At 42.0% G+C, this 17,274-nt stretch overlaps 2 protein-coding genes across 7 annotated transcripts in view; one reads left to right on the top strand and one right to left on the bottom strand.

The window, feature by feature from the left end:
• Positions 1-6,536: 6,536 nt before the first annotated feature.
• Positions 6,537-8,108, bottom strand: LOC116849155 (ADP-ribose glycohydrolase MACROD2-like). The gene is made up of 6 exons (XM_032826047.1): positions 7,887-8,108; positions 7,712-7,823; positions 7,340-7,597; positions 7,144-7,260; positions 6,856-7,064; positions 6,537-6,762 (listed from the first exon to the last, which is right to left on the bottom strand). Exons 1-6 carry the CDS (start codon positions 8,091-8,093, stop codon positions 6,676-6,678), a joined length of 990 nt encoding a protein of 329 aa, XP_032681938.1. The 5' UTR covers positions 8,094-8,108; the 3' UTR covers positions 6,537-6,675.
• Positions 8,109-8,398: 290 nt separating this feature from the next.
• The window catches only part of LOC116849153, a 17,556-nt gene continuing 8,680 nt past the window's right edge, over positions 8,399-17,274 (top strand). The window contains exons 1-6 of one of the 6 annotated variants that reach the window (XM_032826044.1): positions 8,399-8,551; positions 8,616-8,791; positions 8,936-9,084; positions 11,152-11,220; positions 11,333-12,098; positions 13,729-13,865. In XM_032826044.1, the coding sequence (XP_032681935.1) occupies positions 11,681-12,098; positions 13,729-13,865 (555 nt within the window). In that variant the 5' untranslated portion in view covers positions 8,399-8,551; positions 8,616-8,791; positions 8,936-9,084; positions 11,152-11,220; positions 11,333-11,680. Of the gene's footprint in view, positions 8,552-8,615; positions 8,792-8,935; positions 9,122-11,151; positions 12,099-13,728; positions 13,866-17,274 lie in introns of all 6 variants that reach the window. The other 5 variants (XM_032826041.1, XM_032826043.1, XM_032826042.1 and 2 more) reach the window with 5 other exon arrangements.

The following is a 17,274-nucleotide window of genomic DNA, read 5'->3' as shown; positions in this document are numbered from 1 at the left end:
CATTCGCGAGGGTAAGCACTACTACGACGACACACCTGCGGGGATGTAACGTTTAGGAGTTCTTCTTTCACCGCGCGGCGAGGTGGTGGTTTATCGTTAGGTATATCATTAGGAGGGAACAATGACGACGTAACGCGAGCGGCGTCGCGTATCAGCCGTTCGCGGCGTATGCACGCGCTCTCGTGAAAGTATAAAAAGCAATTAAGGTAGAATGTAAGGCGCGGAATATAAGCAGGGGATACATACTTCCTCATGATAAATCCCCGTCGTCGCGAGTGAATCGCGCGCCCCACTTCTGTAATTCATAACACGCCGTTCTTAGCTCTTATACGCGAAACTTTCGACGCGAATGCAAAGTGAAACTTATGACTGACGTGTTTCAGGTAAATTCTCAATTGACTCTGATCCTTCGAACACTGAGCTCTCTGTGCGATACCGCCGCACGGTGTACGGAAAGCAGCAAAAATGCACGACAATTCGCGAATCTATCGTGTATCGATCATGTGTTAAGCATCAATGTAGTACGTCAATGCCGTAAACAATAGCATGTACAAGCGGGCTTGTCTACCAAACCAACGCTTTCTACGTAATTATGGACAGTGGAAAGCGACTGCTATTTATTCTTTATCGTTGACACATTTCGATGCGCGCCGCGACGCTTCGATACCTCCGCAGACCGGTAGACATTTGTTTTATAACGATTATTTGTTCACGTTTCGAGACGCGACCACTCGATTCCGCTCGTGATTCGCTGCGCGAGCGGATTTCATTTCTGCTTATTGCAAGACGATGCAATGTGTACGGCCCTTGCTGACAGACTGACGCTATCTATCAAGATTCGGCGTCGCGTATATTGGCGTCATGGCGTCATACACTATAAGAAAAAAGTACTTGAAGATTTATTTGTGAGATGAAAGCTTATTTCGCAGAAATAAATTTTATTTCTGCACAAAAGAAGCTTTCTTTTCACAGAAGGAAATTTTTCTTCGCCGAAATCAACTTTATATGCCACAAATTAATTGTCAAGTGTTTTTGCTCAATGTATAATCGATCTACCTTTCTGATTATCATTACATTTCTAATTCTCGATAAATTCGATAATCGATTTAGAGTTCCTCTAGTTATAGTTAAGACAAATCATGATAATTTCTGAGTGGTTTTCATCCTGTCGACCGTCTTTAAGGATGACGTGAGTGAGAGAGAAAGAGAAAGACTCTAGGAGTAAAAGAGAAGCTCTAAGACTGAAATGTCGAAGCCCGCAGCAGTTTCTCTCTCATTCACTTCTTTCCTACAAAAGACGGACGATGTTCTAATTCTGATTTGAGGAACTCTAGTCCGATTCTATTGCTGATCGAGAGAATCGATAATAATAACAAGTGTAAGATACGCCGACTCGATTCATTGCGACAAGCACCGATTACATTTATACTCACAAACGGGGAGATTATTCTCTGATATAGTATTTATGTCCCGCACATCTCTGTTTTCGACATTCCCGGTATTTACTTCCACACGAGATTCACTTCCGACGGACAAAAATCACGAAAAACGCGGTGAGCGATGTCGATCGATGTGTTAATGGCGATTGCTCGATGCAAAAGATCTAAGATGGCTGCGCAATTGATCATGCACGCTAAAGATTGGCGCCACGACGTGAATGTGCCGCGCTCATACAACGACGCCATCTGTATACTCAGTCTCGTGAACGACTTACAATTCGATAGATCGATAATTATTAAACATTCTCGACAAATGCCACTCTAGCTACGCGTTCGACATTACTATTAATCAATTTTTTTAAAATATTATTCGTTAGAAGATTTGTTTCTCGTTAATAAGGAATATTATTATATTAACCCAGAAAACAGATTTACACTTTTTGGATTAATCAACACTTTTTGGATTAATAAACGCATAGCTAGATGCGGATACAAATGGCCAAAAATTTTTAGTAACTATCGATTTCATCGATTACGGGCAGAACATTCGCTGAACAAGGATGTGCGTGGTTATTATTATATCAACAAAAGAAACACACAGTGTGAAAAAAATATCGTATGATCGCAATGGCCTGTGATGTATTCACAGGATGCCTCAGGGATCCGACTTTACGCGACTTTAACTTGATAAAAAGATTCTTTTCGAGTTGCTCCGCTAGTATTTCAGTTACTACAAAAATAGGACGACTGAGGTGACATACGTCAATCGAGTGTCTCGCTTGAAGTTCACGATTTAACAGGTATAGACTGCGCTGCTGCTGCGCAGGGATAATGTGGGTTGCGCTATTGTTGCACTTAGTGTCTCATTAATGCACCTTCGACAACGTCGACAAGCGTGTTTGACGCGAGTTTATTCGGAGTCGCCGAATGATATTATGGCAGCGTGCCGACCACGACAGAGAGGAATGAGGGAGAGAAAGAAAGAGGAAGAGAGAGAGGAAGAGGAAAAGAGAGGAAGAAAGATACGAAACGCTCGATAATCGTACACCGGCATTCCAAAGATCGAACGAATCGACATGCACGCGGTAGAAACGGGCGTTTCGTTTCCCCGACAGCGCGATCCGAAATCCGCTCCTCCCGCCCCTCCTCGTCACACACACAAACACAGTCTGTATTCTTGTCGCGCGTCTATGGCGCTTAACGCGAACGCGTGATTCTCTGGTCTCACGTTGAAATTACACAAATGAATTCCACCATCGGTATTCAGCGTCCACTTCGAGTCGAGTTAGGTTAGGTTACGTTGATTTGAGAAGGTTTGGTTAGGTTAGGGAGCCTATTTGAGAATTCCCTGTGCGAGGAAACAAGGAGCTTCTCTCTGGCTAATAGAAGACCACGTTTGCATCTCGCATTGAGCTTTAAATGAGCGCGCCGTGTGATTCTCGATGAGCTCTCGGTACTAAAACCGAGCGTGAACTTTACGCTAGTGTTTAGCATAGGGCACCCGCGTTTAACCGCAAACGTGGGACGCGAGAACAACCTACCCGATCACGATATAATTGTGTGACTTTTATGACACACTCTGGACTGTAATCATTCACTTTTTACATAGTTCGATCTCAACACTAAAATCCAAAGCAATTTCAAAGCCGATCCACATGTTTCTTGGGCAACTAGTCACGAGGCGAGAAAACTAACGATATATCAAACTTCGTGCACGAGATCTGCGACTATGTAAGAAAAGTCACTACCCAGAGGACGGGAGAGGAAAGATCTTACTTCTTCTTATTTAATGACCATTTCTACCAACGTCATCGATTAAACATTAACCCTAGTTTAAGATCCGTTTGCATCGGCCGAGTGGTAAGCTAACTAGCGATAAAAATATGTATTTGTCTATTTTGAAGAAAAAAATAAAGACGAATATATGATTTAACTATAAGAGAGAATTTATACCTTAACGAAAAAGCGGAAGCCCTTAAAATTCGTACTGGTGGTCAATCGGTAGACAATAGTTCCTGCTTTTTTTACTAGCGCAAGTTTTTTCTGTTTAGCATCTGTTTTAGGTTTTCTGCTTCCCTGCCAAGGTGTGTGGATTATCCCTAAGTTAGCTCACTACTCAGTTGGAGCAACCGGATTTAAGTCTTGTCTGAATAAACTTGAAACTCAGGTTAAGGTTTAATCGACGTTGGTAGAAGTGGAAATGAAAGACGAGGCCAGTGACAGACGAAAATGTAAGGTTAGGAAGGCGACGGACAACGGGCTAAAATACGTGAGGACGCGAACAGGGAGAGCACAAGCGAGAACGAAAGAGATAAAGGGGAGGGAGAGGCCAAGAGCGGGGGCAGGAAGCCTCCTCGGAGCCAAATTGAGAGAAAGAAAGAGAGAGGAGGGAAAGAGGGGGGAGAGAGAGAGAGAGACGGAGGAGCAAGAAAAGCGAAGTGACTCTCCTCGCGGTGAGCTCGGCTGGCTAACCGCCCTCCCCACCCCATTTTTTGGACACTTACACCGTACACTCATCTACGCACACGACTCTGTCTCGCACGAGATACACATGCACGAATATGTCCATGTACGCGTGCACGTACAGAGACGATATGAGCCACCGCTTATCCCAGTCTCTCTTCCTTCACCCGCCCTTTCTCTTTCCCTGCCTCTCTTTTTATCTTTTTTTATGTACTGATAATAAATATACATACGTGTCGAGATGCATACATGCGAGCTGAGTACGGCAGCGCACACACCACACACACGCGCGCTCCCCGTGGCAGGCGAGGCCTCGGCGATGACGACAACGTCGGCGGGTACGAGGACGTACGAGGACGATGACGAAGGTGGTGTCGACGTCGGCGGCGACGACAGTGGTGGTAATAGCAGTAGTGCTGGTCGTAACGGTGTACAGTAGCGGATCCGCGCGCTCTCGCGAGGATGGTAGAGGCAGCACCAGGTAGAGCGGTGCCGACGGTTCAGATCTCCGTAAACGCGCGCGACGACTCGCGGATGACGACGGCGACGGTGGCGGCGGCGGGACTTCGCCGGCGAGAACGAGAGAGACGGCCGGAACACGGTGTTCGCGTGCCTCCTCGATGGTGGCCGCACATCGGAGGCGGTAGAGTCGCGGCGACTTGGAGTCGTGTCGGAGTCGCGGGTGCGTGCGTGCGCGCGCCCGCGCGACAGCGCTTGCGAACGCTCACGGTCGTTCGGTGTGTCGCTCCGTCCTTCTTCCCCCAATGGCCCCTCTCTCCACCTTCTACTTCGCTCTCTCTCTCTTTCTCGGTGCTTGATATACGAAGCTCTCGGGTATTTTTATTTGTAATCTCTTTTTTCTACTTGCATATCTCTGTGTTTACGACGTTGTTAGTAATTGATGTGTTTGATATTGGCTGTTGTGTTGATTTTTGCTAGTTCGCGGAAGGATTTTTTACCGAACGCTTAATAAACGCTTTCTCCCTCTATCTCTCTTCTCTATCACTCGCTCGTTCTCTTCCCCCGCCGTTCTTACCTCTACCGAACTTGGTTTTGTCCTCGCTCCTTTCTTTCACTCACGTCCGTTTCTTCCTCTGTCCTCCTCACTCGTTCGTTCTTCTGTCGCTTGTCCGTCAGTAACCTAGAAAGCGGCCACGGCGGCCATTCAGGATTACGGGACTCCGTCCGCACGTCCGCCTTGTCTCGCCTCTCGTGGAGATCGAGTGGCGGCTCTCTCTCTATCGTCTTCTCCTGTTCTGTCTCTTTCTTTATTCCTCCTCCTTCTCTTTCTTTCCAGCGGCTCGACCGAACGAGACGCCGCGCGGTATCTGTTAGCGGCTGCCCCGAAACACGTTTTCTTCACGTCCGTCTTCGTCCTCGAGGAACGTGTCCGAGGAGGTCGATGAGCAGGTCGAAATGATGCTGCTCACACTGCGAGCGTACGTACGTCCCGTTCGCCCATTACGGTGCGCCCGCCACGCTTGTTCACCGTTGCACGCTAGGCTCGAACTTCCCTCGCGGTTGCACGATAACGTCCGGCTCGAGCGAACGGAGACTACGACAAGGAGGTCCGTATCGCGGCGAGACACGAACACGATCGCGACGCTCGGGTACACACACGATTTTCGCTCGCTGATGACGCTCGCTCGGAGCTATACACGGGCACCGGCGCGATCGCCGCGGCTACTATCGACACTGTATTCTTACTCTCCCTCTCTCTTTCTCTCTCTCTCGCGGCACGCACTGTACTTCACTTTACTCACTGGGCGTACATTCGCGGTCGTGGAAGAGCGCGCACCCTCGCCACGGCAGATCGGCGAGGAGCGACTGCGAAAGCACTTTGGGTGTGCTCGAGGCGGTTACAACGGCTGCGGCAACGGCAGCAACGACGGCCACGATGACGACGACGACGATGACGACAACGACGGAGGCAGTGTGTTGCTGCTGCGTGCCGTGTCGCGCGGCACGGACGCGGAAAGTACGCGACGTTACGGCGGCGCGTTCGGGCGGGCCTCAGCGCCAGGGATATTCGTCCATTTGTGACAGATTTTCTGTCCGAGATGCACCGCGTTAACGACCGTCCCCCACCTTTCGCCGCATACAGACATCACCGCACTTCGATTTTTCAAGATGGCGACGCGCCTCGTCGTCGGCCCCGCAGGCGTGCAGCGCGTCGGCGCGAGACTGCGTTTGCGCACTGGCGCCTTTCGTTCAATCGCGCGTCGACGCGCGCTTTTCAAACACTCCCCGGCTCAGCGGCGTCGTGATATTTTTGCCGGCATTTTAATTATTAAGAAGAATCGAATAGCGACAGGTACATGATATTGTACATTCAGATTATCCAAGATACATTCAGTTACATCACGATTTAATGCTCGCAACCTTTTGAGTCGACTTTGTCAGGTTAATTTGTGAAACTGTCACGCAACATCATGTTATAGTTAACCTTTTAAGTTTAAGAGAAAAAAAATTGTTAATTTAAAAGAAAATTAAAACTTATCTCGTGAAGTTATGTCTCTCCTCGAGATGATCAAATATTTTATAATTTTTTTCTGTTTTCTACGATTTATCTCTTACTAACAGAATGATTGCCCCAACATTGTTAGGTTTTTAGAAATATGATAAGACAAGTGGTAAAATCATCTTAGATATATAATATTTGTATATATTAATGTTTTATATGAATATTTCTCAATGAAATACAACCTTGAAAGAGATCATATTATATCTAATGGAGAATTTTGCGAAAGTAGAAAGTGATGCCACCAGCTACTTATTCAACAGCAAAATATTTCTGCAATAGCTCCTCATATATGTCCTTGTCACTTTTTAAAAATAAGCAGAAGATAACCCTGTCAATCTGTAAAGTTATAGTAAAGTTTCGTAGATATTAATAACTGTATACATAACAGAATAAAGGATCGTAATTCATCAAGTACATATGCAATCTTACATTATCCTTATTCTCAAGAAGGAATTTCTTGACTGTTGATAAAGCTACTTTAGCTGCTGGTTTCTGTGGGTACCCATAAATTCCAGTTGATATACATGGAAAAGCGATGGTGCGCAAATTATTCTCCTTTGCTTGAGCCAAACTGTTCTCGTAACATTCCTTCAATTTGTCTGGTTTCTCACCTTGGGGACCAACAGTGTGAATAACATCTGAAATATCATTTAAGAATTGAGATCTCTAGCAACACTAAGATTACTTCAAGTTAAGCTCCTTCAATAAATTACTTACATTTAGCTGGTAGCATATAACCTCCAGTAATTTTAGCTTCTCCAACTCGACATCCTTTTAATGTTGTGCATTCCTTTTTTAAATTTGGTCCTGCTGCCCTATGAATAGCTCCATCAACTAAAAAAGAAACATTTGCATCACTAAAGACATTGCATGTCTTTTAGATATAAAATCTTTCATCGGAAACACTCTATACCTCCACCACCTCCCAATAGACTCGAGTTTGCAGCATTGACTATGGCATCTATTTCAAGGGATGTTATGTCCCCCTGCCACATTGAAACCTTCTTGGCCAAGTCCTCATCAACCTCCTCAGTTTTCTTAGGAGTCTTAATGGCGATAGTGAACTTGTTCTTGCTCCAATACTCTGACCACGTGGGAACTTGCTCCAGACTCGTCACCTCTCCCTTGTAGAAAGTTTTCTTCTCCTCCGACGGCATGTTCAGGAATTTCTCTAATTGCAGAAGCAACAGAAACATACATCATCAAAATATTTACAAGCCAACACCGTAATTGTTATCGTTCACTTGATTGCTACGTTATAATCATGCGATTGGCAAACCCTTACTTTTCTCTTCCTCGAACGACATCTTCCCCTCAGGTTTGATCGATGCGGACGACTTTGGTCTCGATAAAAAATGCTGAAGGGAGCGCCTGAGGGTGCAATTAGCGACGGTCGCCTAGAAACCAAAAGCAGTTCTCGGCAGAGCTCACGTAGGACTTTGCACGCTCTTGTCTCTTACGTTCAGGACCAGCATATCCTGCGTCACAGAATGACTCAAGGAAGCTCTGTCAGTCACTGATGTTCCATTCGCACGACCAAGATCACAGGATGTCAACGCACACCTCGTGCCTGCTTGATCACGAAGTGCGACAAGCTCGCGAATCCCGCAAAATGCTATTGTTTTGCTCGTTCCCCTGTCGTGTTCGCGGAAACCGGCGCCGACCATTTCCCCTCCGACCAGCCGGTGATGAGGCAGCTGTTGCCATCTCGCGGTGTCGGCGCGCTTCGTACTACGCTCTCCGTACGAGAGATGTCATCCGACAGCAGAACCGTTTCTTCCGTGCGACAGATAATTACACGATAGCGGTGTACTTCCCGTAATTGGATTTGGAGTCTGGAAAACGCGGCTAACGTGAAACTACCCAGGTACCTCTTTCGACCCCGACGAGAATATACTCAAATGTATAAATAATGGAATTATCACGCCCCAGCAAACACAATGTTACATGTAACGTACATGTTAGTTGTAATTTCCTACTCAACAATATAACTGTTATATAACACGCATGTTATATAACAGTTATATTGTTGAGTAGGAAATTACAACTAACATGTACGTTACATGTAACATTGTGTTTGCTGGGGCTGTACGTAAGAAAGCGCGCGAAGAGAAATTCAAAAAAGGTAATATAAGAAATTCAAAGGTAATATTGTTAGCGAGATAATCATAATATGATTTTAAATGTAGAAATTTTATCAACACGATCTCAATAAGCACTTTCTCAGATGAATAGACCCCCTTATCAGCCCTCGTAAAAATGACAAAAGAACGAGGCAAGATACGATCGCTTAAAGATAAAAAAGAGAAACAAACAAACTACAGTCAGCGATAATAGTGGCTTAACTTGCGATCGATTATCGCCGGTAGGTAACAGATCAATATCGCGGTAAATCAAACTCCCGAATCCAAATATAGTTCTCTTTCTCTCTCTGTCTCTCGCGTAGAATAGCATGCTAGTGTGCGTCTAACTAATATACCATATATATCTACCCACTATCCAATTACAGGGATACTACTGCTCTAGGCTCGGGAACAGCAGAAGTTTTCGTTGTGCCCTGGAATTGGAATCAATCGAGGTTTGCGTGGGTGCGCTTGTCCGTGGGTGTTCATACGACAACGTGCCTTTGGGGGAGACATTAACCTACCCTACCTCCAGGTTCGGCGCACTTGGCGAGATGCTCACGTCACATTACGTAAATGCTACCGATTCTGCGCTTTATTACTTTGTCATTATGCCGGCTGGATCGAACGGCCGATGACGTTTGAACCGAATAATGGGATGCTTCGCGGCCGACCCACGTGTAATTCAAGGTTAAGGAAATTAAGCAAGCGAAAATGACAAGGCTCATTCGCGCGAGTTCTCCTCGAATCGACCTTTCGTCCACAGGGTTCGCGAAATTTGAAAATTTATCTCGCTCACGCGAACTTTCGTCTGTTTCTTGTCGACTGAACGTACTCGACTAAGAGAATGCGGGAACTATTCGCAGTCTCGCACAACTGCCGAATGTCAGGTCGATATAGTTCGCGTTATTATATAAATAAAAAAGAAAATAATGTTATATTTTCTCAATACACGCAAGTCACGCGCGACGTCCTATGGCGCTTCGACAATCACGTGCCGACGCGACTCGCCTGCTAATTTTCTTACACCACGAGTTTGGTCTGGCGTGTTATTTTGTAATTTCCTTATTTAAATGAAGATCAGTTAACGCGAACGCGAACGTTGCCAGGAGGGAAACGAGAAATCTGTCGCGCTGAGAGTGTGACATTTAAATGCAGCACAATTGATCGCGGAAACACATCGTGCCGCGATTGTATTACGCATGCAATTCTTATGAGCTATATACATGCATGCAATAAATGTTTTTTTTTTATCCTACGCTAGGGGAAGTGTTAGCTTTTTTACGCGATATCGTATGGATACATATATATATACTATATGTGTGTGGCAGGTCATCTGGTAAGGTCTCTGAAGAGTTTTCTCGCTGTTAAAATTCGAGCGATTCTCGAACTTTTAGGTAACAAGCCCCCCACGTGTTAGGTCAACGAAATACGATAGCACTCGTGTGTGCTTCGTTGCACCACATTGCTGTGCCTACTGCATCACGTCGTCGTCCGCAGTAGCGGGAATGAAAAAGCGTTGAGCAAATTACCGTTGAGCTTGCGCAAATTATCGCGTTTTCGCCGGGTGTTTACGATTGGAAAAGTTATAGAATATTTGCTAAAACAAATTCCAACTTGGGCACGTGCATCCTTTTTTTATAAACTCATTTCATCATTGAAGTTTCGATAATATCATTGTCGAAATTAAAGTAGTGTTAATGGGAATGACCTTGGCACGAATTTGGGAAGACTAAATCTTTATTAAGGAGTTTATTCACTTAAATGCTGAAAAATGCCAAAAAATTTTACGTAACACTTATCGTAGTGAAACATGTTTATAGTTGAAGTTTCATACGATTTGTCTGCACCGTGTTTGTGAGAAAATTAATATTGAATATCGTTTTGCACACGTAACCTTATGATAGAAGCAATATAGATAATCATTATTCCAGAGTAATTTTGTAAAAAATAATATATCATCCAAATAAAAAACTTACCGTTATAAGAATTATATATTAGGAAACATGGCAAGATACCCTTATAGAAATATCATACTAAGAATCATTGATAATTATCCAGTATTTTTAATACTGAAAATAAGTAATTATCAATGATTCTTAGTATGATATTTCTATAAGGGTAGAGTGTATGTGAAATTAGTTTAAAATTAACATTTATTACTTAGATAGTGAAATAAATATGCAAAAACGTAAATTTTATTTGGTATATAGAGAATTTATGAGTAATTTTCTTAATGCGCCACTAAAAATACATCCCTTGAGCGTTCTAAAAATATATAACTTAATGAACAAACTTTTTAATACTTGGTTTTTTTTTAAGTTTTGTATCATCATATGAGATACTCAAATTTGTATTTATTGTTAGATCTGAATATTTCGATCGAATCACACAATACATGCAACATTATTGTTGCAGTCGCGATTCCGCTGAAAAACATCTAACTCTAACCATAAATATATGTTATCTCACTTGAGACAAGCTTCAAATAAGTCATAATAGTCATTACTTGAAATTTGTCTTACGTGAAGTATTTAAGTTAGAGTTAGATTTGAGTTCTTTATACTTGAATCATACAATATATGCAATATTACATTTGCAGTTGTGATTCAGCTGAAAGGTTTATATCTAACTCAAAATTCAAATCTGACATGAGGTAATCTCACATGAGGTAAGCGTTAAGTAACAATTACTAATATGGCTCTATATTAATACGTGTTTAAATCCTATAACCCATTTAAGATCGTTCATCCATGAATTGCTTAAAAACGTCGCAATTACAGGAAAGAAATTACGTAAGGACGAATCTCTCTATCTTGACTGTACGGACTGAAGAGATTACTTCCGACGAGAAGAAGCGGAGGTGCGGGTCGTGAAAAATACCAGACGACGAGCGGAGATTTATTTTCGCGTTCCCGATTTATTTCCCCCGGCGGGGAATAATTTTGCAAGATACGGCGAGGCGTAGAAGGGGTGCGATAATAAATCATAGACACGGGCTAGTTTCGGTAGCAACAGAAAAACCAAGAGAGAAGCGAAACTTTCCGCTTCCACCTGATCATTTGCACACCCCCGTGATACGGAACCGCGGGGTAAAATCGCAGCGCACATATCCGACGCACGTAACGTGAATGAACAGTCCTGTCCTCTACGACGACGACGGCGAGAACCACGACGACGCCGACGCCGACGTCACCGACAGGGAATCGTGCCTTTTCCACGTTGTATGGAGTGGCGGCCGCGTAGTAGCGCATGCTGAAAGCCCCGCTATCGATCGATCCGCGCCCCCGAGCTTTCTCTCGCTTCTCCTCACAAGCCTCGCGAACGTCGCCACCGAGCGTAACCGTCCCGTACGAGCGGAAAACGTACCGGATCGGCTGCGATTTTATTTCCGCGTACGACTTTTCGTGTCCTCGTTCTTTCGCGTCCATCAGCCGTCGAGAGTGAATCAGCAGGCGAACAACAGCAACAGCAAGAACGGTAGCGGTAGCGGAAGCGACTACGCCATGGCACATCGCGGTGAATGCTTCAAGGCGATTTTCCTATTGTGTGAGTTCTCTGCGAAAGAATCGTACGACTCGTGCCCTTCTCGGATACGGAGTGCTGCCTGAAATACGGTATTTTCCGTGAGAAGCGTGAACAACGTGAACAACTGTTCGTCGATCGTGTCGCTCGCACCGGGTAGGACCGCACCACTTAACCCTTTGACGTATCAAAGTGTGGTCATTTCGAATAGAAATTTCATAGGACTAGCTGTCGAGATGCGTCTCGATCGGTAATTGTAGACGAGGTAGAGTAAAAGTACGTGTGAGACGAAAGACAGACATGAAACATATGAGAAGATAATTTCCATATGCACTATTTCTATATGCATCAAAGGGTTAAAGCGTCGGTAACCAGAGATTCCCGGTAAACCTTTCGTTGATCTGTGGCCCTAATCTGTCATGAATTGTGAATGAGAATCGACTGCGTTGCGCTTTCAAAATTCATGCGTCTATATTTAGCCATTAGAATCTGCGTATGCCTACGCTTTGTGTAATATTGTTTCTTCATGTATTTTCGATAGTTTTATGACAACGCGATTTACTGCACACGGAGAAAGTACTGTAGTAAAAATTATTTCAAAATTATATCTCTTTTTATAATCCGTGTCTTGTAAATCTGAACCATACCGAAATTGTAGTGTGTATGTGTGTAAATTGTTATAGTAAAGTTTATTATATATATTCACCTGGAACACGATATCTCTCAAAATATAACTCAAATAATTATAATGATTTTGTAATAAAAATTCAAACGTGTATGACATTTTCAAACGAATATGCAGTAATTTCGATCATAATTCTGTATGATCTGAAATTACAAAAAAAGATTTGCTTGTATTTTCTACTACAATATTTTTTCTCTGTAAACAGCAGCGCGCTACATATTTACACAAAAAATATCAAAGAAATAGTAAATATTTATTTTCTAGATACATTAACAGTATATTTATTTTATATACACTAATATGAAATATTTTTCAAATAAGAAAATGCACGCTTTTTTAAAATCTCAAGGAAAAGTTTTTCCTTAGTTTTTCATATGAAAGCAATTATTTATTCTATTTGAATAGACGAATTTAGATTTAAGTAAATATGCTGCTAGTACCTATCAAATAAATAATTTTTTTATATATTTTTAAATATTTTTTCCTTTCAGTATATATGAACTTCGCTAATAGGAAGACGAACGATCACTTCGACATGAGAACTTCGCAGTCGCGCATTTCTCAAAAGTTTCGCAAACACTTTTATGTAAATTGCACGATTACTCGCAAAAGTTTTACACGGTCAGGCGGCGATCTCCTGTCTACGAACTTTCTTAATATTCTCTTCAGCGCTTCGTGCACAATTAATTTTTATTCGATTTAACGAAGCGGTGCTTCGTCTGCCTTAAGCGAGAGCAAGTTAATTCACACAAATATCAAGAACCAGCTAATCGATTTTTTATGTCGTCCCGTGTCAATATATTTACTAATTTATTTTTAAATTTAATTGATACAGCCTGTGGTTGTCTTGTCAATTTTAAAGGGAAACAGAGGTCGTTTCTGTTGTTGACTTGTGCAAAATAAATGTTTCACGTTACCGTAGCGTGTAACGACGATCATAAAATTTTACCAAAATATTTTATTTCGTAGGGTGCGTCTTGAGCACAGCGTTTAGCGTTCCCTTTCCTACATCGATGCCGCGACAACAAGACGAGCAACGTTACACCACACGGAAGATGGGGAAAGTCTATGTGGAGATGCCTACTTCAAGGACGAGGCCGCCCCTGGTAAGTACGTCTTTTCTTCGTCGACATATTCAACACTCATATTCGTTACGAATTACGACTATTTCGAATTACGATGAAATACAACGATATTTTACAGATTTCTCGAATTCCCACGGAGAGAATTTTATAATAGAGGATTACTGCAGGATTTTGTGACCGAGGAATAAATCGACATTCTGCAGTAATTCACTATCCTTTCACATTTCATGTGCGCTATTTATATTTTAAGAACTAAAATGTGCTATTGAAATTTTTGCTATGTTTTCAACGAAATTTACTGTGTTCCTTATGCAAGAAATAGACCTGCCAGTATTCTTAGATTATTAACAAGGGAACACTGCAAACCCGAACTCTTTGATTTTGATATACTTTTGTGAGTATGTAGAGTAAATCAATACATGAATAACAATATATTCCATTTGTGCCCTATCACTATTTAAATGTATGATTTACACTCTCGAAGTAAAAAGGACGATTCCACTTTTTCGTGTATTACTCTTAAATTAAAGGAGATAGAAAAAAGTGTTTCGAATAAAAGTTTAATGATAGGTTAAGTGCTGTAAATTGACATAAGCATAAATGAAAAATACCTATAAAATTATTTTACAATAAAGAAGATATTTTTTAAATAGCGATAGGGCGAATGGGATATATCGTTATTCATGTATTGATTTACTTTATATACTCATAAAAGTGTATCAAAATTAAAGAGTTCGAGTTCGCGGTGTTCTCTTGTAAGAACATAGAGTGAAGTTAAAAAGAATTTACATGAAAAAAAAAACTATAATATTCTCTGCGTATACTAACGTCAATATTTACACGCTCTGATTTTTCAAACGAACGAAAGAATTTAATGTACAGACATTTTTCTACGATATTTTATTAGCCATCGAGATTAGTTATTTTCCAACATTATTTTTTCCGCTGCTACATCAGCCAGGCGTAGCGCTATACACAGTGACTTTTAGTTAAACGTGCAATTTTTAGAAGTACAACGAAGTATATTCTTATATATGTGAAAGTAATTATTTAAATGGATTCGCGGAACACTCGATAACACATTCGCGAGAAGGAGAGAAGGGAGAGAGAGGTACTCGCGTCGCGGGTCGTGCATATCTCTATATATATCTACACGCTCTAATGTCCTCACAGTGGGCGGCGACCACTCCTACATACACCGTGCCACACCACCGTGAATCCCATGTAATTGTGTTACCATTTATTACGACGCTTATTTGGCTTGAGACTGAGACCCAATAATTAAACGCGACGAAAGGTTGCCCGCGGCGTCGTATTGAGTTACGACCGCGAGATTACGTGTAAATCTTCAGGAAACTTCGGAAATCACGTCTCCTGCGCAAGGACTCCCGTACTCTGTCCTCAAGGTTGAGAGCTTAACGCCGTCGGACAACCGCGTTCGCCGTAATGTATGATAATGCGCGGAATTTATAAAGGGATGTTGTGTGTTTCTATACGCTGGGCAATTCTATCGAAACTTCTCCGCTCCCTCACCTTGTATTGCTTGAAGTTTTACGCGTAACCTTGGCCCTATTCGCTACTCCTCCTCTTACCTACTCTCCTTTTCTCTCTCTCTCTTTCTCTCTCGCTCTCATGTTTTAATATCCAAATTGAATGTTAATCTTTACTCACGAGTACGCAAAGTACACAGTTTAATAAGAAACTTTATGGAAAATAAACGTTAAAAGCGACGACAATTTGATGACAAAATGTGAATAGCACTTTTTTTCATCATACACGAGAAAATATCATTCTACTTTGCTAAGAAAAGCAATTTACTTACCTTCTTTTAAACAATGGTTATCTCCAATAAAGAATATTTTCTTGATGTAATAGTTTTAAAATATACTCATCACAAATTTGAGGAAATATATATTATTGTATATACAGAAGATTTTCTCTTTACAAGAACATCATCGAATTTTATCGAAGAAAAAGCTGACTTGATCCTTGAAATTTGATGCTCATATGATGAATTCGCAATAAATTTGCAAACATATAAACTTACGAAATACTTGACACAAGTAACATTTATTTGAAAAATGATTTACTTAGATAGATATTTCTTTAGTGTAAAAACGATTTGAACAGTGCAATACAATTGTACTTCGTTATTTTTACACGTTGTGGCGATTCTGGAATCGGCCAGATTGGCATCGAAACTATATCGAAATGGAAACAGAGTATCCCGCGGCGATCGGTCGATCTAGCGTGATCCCCTATGCTAACTCGTTTATCGCGCATACTCTGGACGTAGCCTGTTGCTGTGCAAATATTCTGCTGGATGATGCGCGTCATGCAATTTGCGTTTCATTGTCGTCGCGATAGTCGTATAACTTCCGGCTGTAAATGCCAGCACTCCGTGTTACGAGCGCGCCGCGAAGATTTTACTGGCGCGATATATCGCCGCAACGGCGATCGAGGTGGTTTACGGGGAGCCGAAGGTAACTCCCTTTGCAAGGACGCCCAGTAAGCAGGGGCGATATGATATCACGAAGTCGCGTACTCACGAGTGCACTTAAACGCGTTAGACGACCGATAAAATTTTCAACGTGTCGGCAGCTTGTTTGCAGAAACTTGCATTAATGTCTTTCTCTTTTTTTCTCTCTTTCCTTTTTTCTCCACATCCGTTCCATACTCGTGCTGCAATATCAAAGAATAAGTTTGAGCGTTAAAACCTACATTCATGATATACCTCCTATGCAGCTCGATTATTTCTACGACGGGACGGCAGGAATCATATTATTATATTATAATTGGACAATGAATGATTATACAATGAATGGTTCAACCTAAAAATTATTTAGGAATTTTTGTTACCAATGGGTAGTCCATACATCTTTCTACACAACTTTCTACATAAAACAAAAAATATTCAAGCTTCATAAGTACTTAAAATTTAATTAATTAATTAAAATTAATTAATTAAATAAAAGGTTTTACCTTCGGCAATTTTTCAGTTTAGGCTCCTCATCTCCGATTTCGATTAAAGTAGATCGACGTATTTTTGCACGAGAAACAACTTTTTTATCTGACGAAATCGCCACTGTTTACTGCGAAGCGAGATATTAGCTGACTAAGGCTACGTTCAGGGAGATACTATTTAGCGCTATGTGCTCTGTCCTTGTTTGTTCCTGAAAGTTGAACAAGGACAGAAGACGCTCATAGCGCTAAATAGTGTCTTCCCGAATGCAGCTAAAGTTGAAAGCATTATTAAGATTTTCCATCCGGCTTAACCGTTACGTTAAGATGTGTTCGAACACGTTCGGATCTGTGATTTTTTTGAGAAACGTACCTTTTGGTATCTTTGTGAAAGAAAGAACTGAATCTAAGTAAAATAAAGAGAGAGAGAGAGAGAGAGAGAGAGAGAGAGAGAGAGAGAGAGAGAGAG

The sequence above is a fragment of the Odontomachus brunneus genome, unplaced genomic scaffold, assembly GCF_010583005.1.
Source record: "Odontomachus brunneus isolate Ranch 3 - 2012 unplaced genomic scaffold, Obru_v1 Obru_scaffold_108, whole genome shotgun sequence".
NCBI classification, from domain to species: Eukaryota; Metazoa; Arthropoda; class Insecta; order Hymenoptera; family Formicidae; genus Odontomachus; species Odontomachus brunneus.
Note: the sequence above shows the minus strand (reverse complement) of the source record. Positions and strands in the feature narration are given on the sequence as shown.